Raw genomic sequence first — 12,171 nt, 5'->3', positions numbered from 1 at the left:
AAATTGCAAATCATTACACAAGAAACAAGAAAAAAATAGAAAAAAAGAGGAAAATAGTCTTAAAAATTTGATGGAATTTTTTCTGAGTAAGAAATTTTTCCAAATCCCATTTCCTGCCATGTTCCTAAGAAATAATTTGTCTTATTCTTTCCCCCAAATACTTGGACAAGAGCTAGAAAAACCTGTACTGTAAATCGTATTCCTGAATAAAAGAAAAAGAGAACTTTTTTGGGGGGGCGGGGGGTATGGGTCAATTAGAAAGGTTTTATCTTAGTTGACACCTGTTAGATGTTTCTGGAGCAGTGTCAAGACATGATGTGGACACCTCTATCTTTGAACAGGTAAACGTGGTATTACGTTTGTGCTAGTATCACAAAATTAAATTCAGCTGAGCTAAGCTGACAACGTACGAGATACAATTTGCTCTGAGAGAACCACCGTGCGGCATAATGGTTACCAGCAAGCTGAGTAACAGGCAATAAACAGTCCGGTTATTCTACAGTCAATTTACTTCTGCATGAACCCAGTCGCTGATGTGAAGGGGAGGGGCCAGCGTAGTTAGGGATCCCTATTTGAGGCTCCTGTGACTGCGCATGCTCTAAGCTCCAAGCCCACAACCTGCTTTGAACGAAGACTACCGCCAACGCTAGCGCAAGGGGGCAGATGTGGTTGTGGGTTTTGTGCCTGCAGAGGTAGAAAAATCGTCCGTTTAATATCTCAGCAAGCAAGTCGCAGGAACCTTCCAAAGCTCCACCCTCTAAACCGCAGCTGTATATACGGAAGTGATACTGTAATCAAAATAAGGAGGAGGAGGGGGAGAGGGTAGAAAAGGGGATACAAAGATACAAATAAAAGCAAAAAACCCTCACTTTTCTCGAGTAAGTACAATTACCTGTTCACAAATATTTGGGAATAGGTGCAAAGATTTGCTTTAAAATAATTTTTTAACATAGTTTCCTTAATAATTAATGAAGGTATACCTTTCTCTATTGAATACTTGCAAACATACTTATTCAAAGAGCATTCATTATAACTTTTTCTTCTCATTCTCTTAAATGCCAACAATGTTTTTCACTTTTTCTCTGTCAAGATTTATTTTGGGAGGGAAAAGTTGAAGGAAACTTTCTCAAAATTTAATACATAATTCTACGTGATTACATTCAAAACTGTTCTTGCAAGATTTGAATTCATAATATTATTTAATAACAATATTTCAATAACTATGTTTACTTATTTTTTAAAAATTTAAAAAAGGAATTGTCTAGAATATTATTTAGTTATGATATTTCAGTAACTACATTTACTGAATTTTGTTTAATTTCAGAAAAATAAAAGGAATTGTCTTTGTTCTATATTGAGTTTTAAAAATGAGAATGCTAACCCTTTTGATTTTAGTGAAAGGACCAGAGGTGAAGTTATGGTAGGTTTCATGGTCAAATGAAGGAGACTCATTTTAAAGTTCAGGCTGCCACAAACACTTTGGACAAACACTTGGACACTTAAAATTCATGTCTACTGCACACCATTATTCTTCCTTTGTAGTTTTCTTAACAGGATGCTATAGAATGTTTTGAAATCATTAAGTTAAAGCCAACACTCGTTATTTGAAGAACATGGTTTATTTCATATTATATTATATTTTTGGGCTAAGCAACATTAAATTCCAGCATAGATTTATTTTTTTTCCACCCTCAACAACAGCAACAAACTGAGCAGATTATATCTCATAGATTCCTAAAATTCATGTTTGAACATTCTCTGTAGTTTGGGCAATTGGTGTTAAAATTGTTAAAATAAACTTGACTGTTTTTTCTTGTCTTTTTTTAAATGAAAGAAAACAACTACTATATATTATTTTTCATTAATGGGAAAATTTGAGAAAGAAAATGCATTTAAATTTTGGCTCAAGTTTAATTGCATACATACACAAGTCTCGTTCAGACAATACTCAATAGAAAATACAAATATAAGAAATCTGTTGTTCAACCTGAGCCTCTAAACATTTTGCATATGATATACTAAAAAGAACAGGGAAAAGGACAGTCAATTCCTAATATATGCATGCATTTATAATTGAAGTTATGTTTGTGTAAGTATGGCAAGTAGAATAGATAGTATTTAAACCTTTAGATTGATAGGATGATAAAATAGGAAAAAACCCCAAAGCTTAACACAAAAAGTCATTGTTGAGTTCAGTTTCACATTTTGAAACACTGAAACGAATAGAAACACAATAAATAAATCTATAAACTTGCAATTTACCTTTTATTCCCTTTTTTCTAGGATATGTAATGACAATACAAGTTTGTGAACAGAGGGACCACCATGACGAACAGGCTTCTTGGAGAACAAGGCGAGTCCAGTTCAGTTGCCAGAGTTAACGTATAGTGTGTTTTCTGTGATTGGTGTGGTTCTCAGGTGCTTGCTGTAAATTTGGGCAGTGTTAAAGGGTTGGCATCTCTATGTTTGGTCAACCTGATAGTGCTTGTACCATAATCATATAGGCTGGTGAAACAGGTGTGGGACTTAAGTCCTTAAGAAATTTAAGATCTAACTTTTTAAAATGTAAAAGATCTAATCTTTTATATCATTAAGATTTGATCTTTTAAGATGCTTGAGTTAAGCGAAACTCATAAGAAACTGGTAAGTTGTTTCTCTAGCCTTTAAAAATATACGGAGTGAGTTCTATAATTCCTCAGGAGGTAAGAGCTGTTTCTTTTGAGCTGAAGAACATATTGCATTTCCTATTTCATTGCAGAGATATTTCCCTGCTTTAAAATGTTATCCTCTTTTCATCCACACAAAAATTGTGAAACAGAGGGGGTTGGGGCCAGCAAGGAAGTTATGAAGAAAAGTAATTTCACATTAGGTGGGCTGGAAGTCAATAGCTTAATTTTAATATGACCAAGTGGATTATTTATTATTTATATCTGTTTTAAAATAATAACAATTATAAAGACAATAATAAAAAATATTATCTTTAAAATAGGTGATTTAAAGCATACTTATATATTGCATAAATGATTAATAATGTATAATTAGCAAACAGCTTTTTGAAATTTATCATTATGCATAGACATTTCCAGAAAATTAGTGTTCTATGAATTTTACATATTTCATTATCAGTAAGGTATTCTCTAATCCTTGAAAAATAAGCACTGATTTTCTATTTTTAGCAACCTCTCAGTTTCCTTTTTGATAAGAACTCACTTGTATTTCTTTTATTACATATAGAAGTGAAGATAAACATTTGGGATATATGTGGAAGGGACAGAAATAAACACATGTCCTTTAAGTAACTTACAGTACTCTTTATAGTTGGTATAAAAACCAAACACTCATGAAGAAATTGGAGATATTTAAAACAAATAAGGAATTATTGGAAAAAATATTGAGGGATACTGACTTCAAGCACAGTATGGATTCAGTTTCAAGGAGGAAGTGAAATTGAATCTGTACTTTGAAGGATAAGTTACTTAACATCAAGGAGGTGGAGGGCACTTCTTGTGGGAGAGGAAAACAAAAAGCCTGAAGAGCAATGGAGACAAGAATGAGGAAGGCACATGGTGAGGACAGGGGAGAGAGGGACCAGACTGGAGAAGATAGCATTTGTTGGAACTAAGGAGTACAGTGGGAAGTAAGATTTTCCAGAGAGTGGTACTTTGCTTATAAAGACCCCAAAAGCCAAGCAAGAGAGTCTGGATGCAGTGAAATAAGCAACAGAGAGACACTGATATTGAGTAGTTTCTTAAGTATTAATATTTGCATATAAATTAGTAGTATATTTTCTAATACTTAATAGAACCTAAAATTACACCTCTAGTCTTGTTTTCATCAACTTAGAATTTTCATTTCAAATGAAAATTTCGCCTTTATTATTTAAAGGATTGAAATAAAACCCTAATCTAGAACATATGAAAAAACGTCTCTGAATACGTCAATAGAAGAAATTGCTCCTGGAAAATTGCAGTTATGAATTTAATAAGGTAGAATAATTGCATTACATTTTTCTAGAAAGCTAAACAAGCTTTGAGCATGCCAGTCTTTTAGTAATAAGGATGGCAGTATAGAGCAAAGGAAAAGACTGTGAGTACCCACAGGGTGGTATTTGTGGCTGTGTATGGGGTTATTGGGAGTTACTATTCTACCATGGAGAGCCAGGAGCAGAAGGCCGTCGACGACTTACCGGCTCTTCTCCACACTCAGAAGCAGGAAACACATAACGCAGAACACCAGGTTGCATGTCAAATGCCCTCTGATTCACTCCTTAGTAGGGGGAATAGTGATAAATAATGCAAATTCCTATTTTGTAGTCTTTTAGCATTTTTTCAAGAGCATTTGCTTTATTTCACTTTATCTCTATGGTTGTTCATCTCTAATCTGAAGAAAGCAGGTTAGATGAAAGCTGCTTAGCATCAAGTTAATGATTAGCAGAAGAACCATAATTCAACTTCAGCCTTTTCTGATTTCAAATCTGGAATTTACCTTTGTAACAAGCATCTTTGGTGATTCTTATGCACATTGCTTTGGTTTTCTATGTCTGCATACATCAATAAGGTAATTTTAGTGTCCTTGCAGAGGAAGAAACTCTGCAGTAAAAATTGGAACTGAAACTAAAAACAAGTTTTGATGAAAGATTGCTTTGACAAGATTTGCCATTGTTACTGTTGATAAAATAATATGCTTTTTACTCAAACAAAAATTTTATCGTTTCTGGCCTAACCAGAGTGTGTAAATTCTTTGAAAAAATTCTATTCTTCCCAGATCGACTTCAAGCATGCCACATTTTATACAGAGAAGATATTCTGTATGAATAACTCAGTATTTATTATAATGCTGGAAAATATTTCTCTCAACAATAAGTTTCTCTCATTTCAAATAATGAGAGAAAGCATATTGACTCAAAAGAGCAAGAAAAATTATCACAATATCATAAGAAAATATTTACTTTATTGATGACAAAAATATTTGTTTTTAGAAATATTTTCTGGCAAAATAAAGGTCTGAATATAATCATTTTAGTTATCTAGTTATTAGAGTTTATTTTCTGAAACAAATTAATATGGACACGTTTTGAATTGAGCAGGATTACTTTTGAAGGACCTCAGGATATGTTAAGGAAATATTTTTCTTACTGCCTTTGTACTGCAAAGCAGTAAACCTAATTCTTTGACCTATAAGTTAAAAATCGTCTGGTATAAAGTCATCAGAAAATGGTTTCTTCCTTGACATAGAGGAATGCATTTCAGCAATAACCTTATGATAATCTCCACTTTCATGCTATTTGGTGGAGCAAATCAATGCATTGCCTAGTAATTGACTTCCGATTAATTCTCCATTTAGTTTTGACACAGGACTCTTTGGGTATAGAGGGACAAGCTTAACTTTGAGCCTGTGAATGTGGGGATGATTCTGTGCTAAGGGAATTTTAAAATTTGGAACTGACATAACTGATATAAACAAGGGACATACCACTTAGGGCAAGCTGAGGATGGGTGGGTGGGGAATCAAAATCACTACAAAAGGGAAAGGAAACTGGTTTTGGAGATTCAAAATGGAAATCAGCCCTACTTAAGGATGGACCCACTGAATGCCAGGACTTGGATAAACTGTGCTATAGATTTGACCCTGTGTGTTTATTGTAAAATAGAACAAAACCAAAACCAAAAAAATTCAGTTAACTTAGACAATCCATATACTTAAACCAGTTCTACAGTTAAGACCATGTTTCACAAGCAGAAGTGAATTTTCAAGCATAATTTTTACATAGGTATGTCTAATGGTAGAGTATTGGAGTGAATTTAGTTTTTAGTAGTGTGACTTTCTGTTTTCTTTGGTCTCTTCTCCATGCCTTTCATCACTTGATAAATTTTAGAGGAGTGGAGCAAAAATAAAATTTTCACTTAATTTTCTAGTGCCAGTATGCTTAAAATTCTAGCAGGAGGTAACTCTTCCTTATCTAGTATTTAGCTATTTCTATGATATTTATATTTTCTTTTTCTACCTTATCAGTTAAATACATAAATTCTTATATTGCTACATTTGTTATAGGTGCCAAATATATATGTGTGTGTATATATATATATATATATTTCTGTAAAAATGCTTAGCTATTAGTAACTGGAGGATTTTTCAATGAGAGAAAAATCTCGTTGAAATCCTATGTATTCAGAGAAATATATCATGTTAATTGTAATCTGTCCTTCATAAGTTTCAAAGAAAGTACAAATTATAGATGATTAATCTCTACATAACCTACCTGACCCTACCACTTTAAAGATATTAAAGAGAGGCCAGGTGTGGTGGATCAAGCCTGTAATCCAAATGCTTTGGGAGGCCAAGGTGGGAGGATCACTTGAGGCCAGGAGTTTGAGACCAGCCTGGGCAACATAGGAAGATGTCATGTCTACAAAAAGTAAGAAATAAAAAAAATTATCCCGGTGTGGTGGTGCATGCCTGTAGTCCCAGCTACTTGGGAGGCTGAAGTGAGAGGATCACTTGAGCCCCAGGGGTTCAAGATTGCAGTGAGCAGTGATTGCACAACTGTACTCCAGCCTGGGCAACAGAATGAGACTTTGTCTCTAGAAAAATAAAATGGGCCGGTTGTGGTGGCTCACACCTATAATCCCACCACTTTTGGAGGCTGAGGTGGGAGGATCACTTGAGCTTAGGAGTTTAAGACCAACCTGGACAACATGGTAAAACCCCGTTTCTACAAAAGATAGATAACTTAGCCAGGTGCAGTGATGCATGCCTGTAGTCCCAGTTACTCGGGAGGCTGAGGTGGGAGAATGGCTTTAGCCCAGGAGGCAGAGGTTGCGGTGAGCCAAGATCACACCACTGTACTCCAGCCTGGGCAACAGTGAGACCCTGACTCAATAAAATAAAATAAAATAGCTAAATATTCATATTCATATTTTTTGATGAAGGAAGGCATGTTCTGTACCCTCAGTGTGTGGGGGAAACACATGGATGAAGTGATAATAATTGGAATTTGTTGTGGTCCTTTGGATCATACACGGTAATGATAAACTTGATTCTCCTCTGAGCTCTGAAGGGATCTATGACTTTGTCACTTACAGTGTTATTTTCCTTGATTTGGGTCTCAGCCCAACTGAGACCAGAGGGCAGTATCTGTATTTGGGTGAGCCTCACTCTCCTTGGGTTGTTGATGGGTTGTGTCTCTTAGTTTCCCAAAACAAATACATAAATTTCTGAGATGGGTATAAATAAGTTAACTTAACAGATAATTTTAACTTTAGCAAAGTCATTGAATGAAGAAATCGCAGAATTAAATTTTGGTAAGTGAGAAGAGAAGGGAAAGAGAAGTAAGCAGAGAATGACAGGGACTATGGCCGACTTTGGCCTGTCAACATAGCATAAGGGCCCTTGGGTGGTCAAGTGAAGTAAGAACAAAAGAGATGACTGGGACATTCATTTACCTGTCAGTTTTGAGGTCAGAGAGAAACCTCATCTATCTGTCAGTGTTGCTTGAGCCAGACGTGGTCATTAGTATCTATGAGCTCTGACATGTCTTTATGTGCTTAACATACCCAAAAAAGAAGTAATTGTTTCACCAATAGGCCCTTTCTGTTGGGTTCTTCATTTTGGTTAAGGACGTCATCTCAGTGACTGATGTCTCTCCCTCTGCTTGCTTATTAAAGAATTTGTTATAACCTGATGATTGTACTTCTTTCCTTCCATCGTTCATCTGTTTCTTTCTTTTTATTCCCATTGCTAGAATCAGGTTCAGGACTTCATCACCTCTTGCCTGGATTATTGATTTGCTTTCTAACAGGAAGTCGTTATCTCAATAATAACTCTGCTTTCTCTCTGATGGAATTGAGATAGAATCGTTTTTTTTTCTTTTTTTGCTTAGATTCGTTCTAAACTTGTAATATTTTTGCTAAAAAGTATCAGTGATTACCCATCATTAGCAATAAAATTGACTGTAGACTTTTTTTCCTGACATTCAAAGTCAGCCACAAAAATGCCCAATTTTTCTTTTAGTCTCCTTTTCCTCTATTGCTCTAAATAGCTGCCAAACTCATTGCTATTTCGTGAACATGCCCCACCAAATACTTACGTGGTGCAGTTTGTATCCTGATATTGCCATCACCTGCAGTGTGCTCTTCCACTTCTCTTGCCCCAGTGCTGTGTACTTGACATGTGTTCCAGATACATTCTTTGTGAAACATTTCTGATTTTTCTAAACAAGATGTAATCAGTTTTTCCTCTGCACCATCATAACTGTGTAAACAACTTCCACGCTAGATTTTAGTTTGCTCTTTTCTATTATAGTTTTAATTTTTCTTGTTTCTCCTTTTAGACTGTAAACATATTCAGGAAAAAAAACTGTATTTTATTATTTCCTATATCTTCTATCTAGTATATGTCTCAATGCCTTGTATAAAATGGGAACTCTGTAAATGTTTGTTAGATTGAGAGTAATTTGTCACAGATAAATATATATATATAGACACATACACATACACATACATAAAATGGATGTAATGTGCCTTTAAGCACACCATCAGGAAGGAATATTTACAATGCACATAAAGGTACAACTTAAAAAAAGGTATATATTGTTTTTCAAATGATCTTGGTTGATGATAGGTCTTCCCAAAGATAGTCTATGACCTTGCTGGTTCAAATAAAATAAAATTCTCTCAAACTCATGGTTTTCAAATCCTTATGTAAATATGGGAGAAAAACTTATGGAATTGCTTTGGCTCACTGAAGTAGTAGAGTGACTAATTATAAAAACATATATAAGTGTGTACATGTATTAATTAGTGCAATATGAGTCTTTTTGCCTGTTCATTTCTATCAGTTGGAAAAGTAGAAATATTTTAAAGTCAAGGGAAAGTTCTAAAAATTTCCATTACCTTCTGTCTAATAAAGGAGAAATAATGTTTAAATCAAAGGTACAGAAATACTGAAGTGCAAAGTACCACAGACAATTTAGTTAGTAACTGAGCTTATTAACATTAACAGAAATGAAATACATTTTATACTTTAAAAAAGATGTTAAGAGTATAATAACTGTGGTGAGTAATCTATGATATTTAGTGCCTTAAATTTGATTCCTAAGTAAACAAGGAGCAATTATAACAACGTCACCCATGCCCCTTTGTTGAGTTATTATTACTAAGGTAAGGCTTTGATTTCAAATGCTGATAATATATGGATATGGTAATATTATTCTAGAAGTTTATTTAAACAAACATATTAAATATGCACAAGTTCAGTATCAAATTATTTTGCTGTACCTAACCCACTTTATGATTACTCTTTACTACCTAAACACAAGGACAATTTCAAGCTCTGACTTTTTTACATTTTCTCCAGTCACACTAAGTAAGAGTTGCCTCTTTCCCCCTGCCTTTTGCTCAGCGTGAGATGGAGAAGGGACAAGAATGGAGATAGGTGAAATGTGTGCTTTGTGGTGAATTATATTTTCTTCTACAAAATAATATAATTATAAAACAATAGGACTAGATAGAAATTATGGAGGGAGGTATGTTGTTAATTGAAAACTCCTCTATAATTATTGTGAGACATACACATGGAAAATCACTGTCATTAATATTGTATATATATGTATCATTTTTTCCAGTCAGCTTTTTAGGAACATTGCATAGGCAAAATATTGTTTATAACCTACATAAATTATTTTCTAATTTTGAGTACCCTAGAATAATGATCAATAAATTTTATATTCACATTGCTATTAAAATATAAATTATAGCCTTGTCATTTTAGCAGTATTCAGGTACTTCCCTCTAAAAGCTTAAGTGTTTTATTATTCAACATTCATCTAGTTACTCCTCCCCTCAAAAACCCCCATCCTTCAATAATAAACATTTTTAAAACTAGCATCGACATCGCACAAGTTTTTGGAATGCTTTCTTGAAGTCTTCATTAAAGATTGTGTAAATCAGTGGATTTATAAGCGAATTGAGATATCCAAGCCATGTCAAAAAATTGGACATTTCTTCAGAAATTTTACATTTTTCACAAACATTAACAACTAATTCTTTTACAAAAAAAGGAAGCCAACATATTACAAATGCACCCAAGATTAATCCCAGGGTAGTGGCTGCTTTCCGTTCTCTTGTACCTGAGATCTTTTGCCTTCTCCAAGATTTCTCATGCTTGAATTCAGACCTGAGACTCCTCACTGTGCTATGAATTTTATCGAAGTCTGTTGATGGGTCAGTTAAAGACTTTTCTGGTACATACGGTGTGGAAACTGATTTAGTGCTTTTCTCACCACTCTCCAAAAGGACTTGGCCATTCACCTCCTCCTTTGAAATCCTACTTGCTTGTCTCTTGTGGTATAATGTCTTTGCTGCTCGATATATTTTGTAGTAAAGGATCAAAATCAATGCCAGTGGGATGTAGAAAGCTCCAAATGTTGAGTAAATGGTGGAAACAATGTGGTCGTGCTTGATGATGCATTCATCATCTCTGCTAGTTCCCTGGTGCCTCCAGAATAGAGGAGGCATAGAGATGAAAACAGATATAATCCAAACTACTGTAATCATAATGCCAGCATGCTTCGGAGTCCTTTTCCTGGCATACTCAACAGCATCTGTGATTGCTCGATACCGATCCAAAGCTATAGCTGAGAGATGCAAGATGGAGCACGTGCAGCAGGTAATGTCAACACTCAGCCAGATGTCACAGACCACTTGCCCCATAATCCAGCTCTCTCTCACAATGTACACAATGCTGAAGGGCATCACCAGGACAGCCACCAGAAAATCTGTGACTGCAAGGGAGCAAATTAGATAATTGGCTGGATGGTGCAGCTTCCGGGTCACAATAATTGCAGCAATCACAAGGGAGTTGATAGTGGTTGTCATCAGTGCCAGCCCAGAGAGAGTGAGGGACACCAGAATTTTGGATGGCATTCTGTTTAATAGTTCCTCTGAGGTCAAGTTTTGATCCGATGAATTTAAGAAATCCATTTTATTTGTTTTAAAAGATTAATATCGCGGAAAAATGGATACCTGTAACAAGGGAAGAGAAAAAACAGTTCAGAGAAGGCTTCAAGAACTTTTCCTTTCGGAATAATTTTTAAAAAGTGTATGTTTTCCCAGAATATTCCATAGATTAAAAAAATGAAGTTCAGATGGAAGGTTTTAGTTTTCCTTTTTATTTAGTTTAAGAAATTCAATGAGAACAGTTAAAAAAAAAACCCCAGTAAATTCCAAAACATTCTTAAAATATAGGTTAAATACAATAATTTTTAATGGATACACTAGTTTGTTACTCAGTGAAATCTCTGCCATTATAGAATTGGTTTTTAAAACTGTATTAACTCTTGCTATGTTTTTCTCTTTGTCCATGTCAGAAAAAGTTTAAAAGTGTGGCAGGCCCGGTCTCACTAACGCAGGCCTCCATAACATCTGTCTCAGTACTGCTGACTGAGTAGTTAAGTTAAATAGTCAAAGCTGATAGAGTCAGTGCCCTTATTCAAAGGCTGGAATATAACAAAGAGCCCACCAAGAGTTTTGCCTAGGCTTTTCCTAGACTTGAAGCATGACAAAATAACAAAGGACTTCTTAACAGGATCCGTTTAGGACTAACAAGTTTTATTGGGGGTCTGAAGAAACTCCACAAACGAGTTTACTGGAGTCTAAAGGAGCTCCCCAAGCCTTTATGATTTAGCAGGAGACAAGAAAACAGTCATCACCCCAGCACCTTAGACCCATTTAGATTAAGTAAACTTACTGAGGCTCCAGAAGAAGGCCTTCAGGACTCAGGCCTCAGCTATAAATGAAAAGAAGTTAATCTTCTTTGTGTTTAGATGAATGCACACTTACACGCAGACATATAGCTTAGAAGGTGTTTAAGCTCTGGAAAACGTTGTGATTTCCAGGTCTTTTCCCTGTAACCGGTTACAGAAATAAAAACTATCTTCCTCCCCAGTTTATCTGCATCTCGTTATTGGGCTGTGAAAATAGCAGCCTGACCCTCGGTTTGGTCCGGGAACAAAAGCACATGCCATTTGTGCACTGTATGATGTAATATGAGAAAATATTATATTAAAACAGTATTCAAAATAATAAATAATTTTGTACGTAATTGAAAGTTACATACAGAACATTATCATTAGGCTTGTGGAGACTAAAGGAACTTTTAACATATTTTGTGTCA

General features: G+C 35.0%; 1 protein-coding gene and 1 long non-coding RNA gene across 4 annotated transcripts in view; one reads left to right on the top strand and one right to left on the bottom strand.

Moving 5' to 3' along the window:
• Positions 1-348: 348 nt before the first annotated feature.
• On the top strand, positions 349-9,976 carry LOC140709809 (uncharacterized). The gene is made up of 2 exons (XR_012090517.1): positions 349-878; positions 2,284-9,976. It is a non-coding gene; the product is annotated as an uncharacterized lncRNA (long non-coding RNA).
• The window catches only part of HTR1F (5-hydroxytryptamine receptor 1F), a 202,676-nt gene continuing 195,588 nt past the window's right edge, over positions 5,084-12,171 (bottom strand). For all 3 annotated transcript variants that reach the window (XM_073009658.1, XM_007986165.3, XM_038003181.2), the window contains exon 3: positions 5,084-11,021. In XM_073009658.1, coding sequence (XP_072865759.1) covers positions 9,879-10,979 — 1,101 coding nt within the window. In that variant the 5' untranslated portion in view covers positions 10,980-11,021 and the 3' untranslated portion in view covers positions 5,084-9,878. The remainder of the gene's footprint in view (positions 11,022-12,171) is intronic.

This window comes from Chlorocebus sabaeus, chromosome 22, assembly GCF_047675955.1.
Source record: "Chlorocebus sabaeus isolate Y175 chromosome 22, mChlSab1.0.hap1, whole genome shotgun sequence".
NCBI lineage: Eukaryota > Metazoa > Chordata > Mammalia > Primates > Cercopithecidae > Chlorocebus > Chlorocebus sabaeus.
Note: the sequence above shows the minus strand (reverse complement) of the source record. Positions and strands in the feature narration are given on the sequence as shown.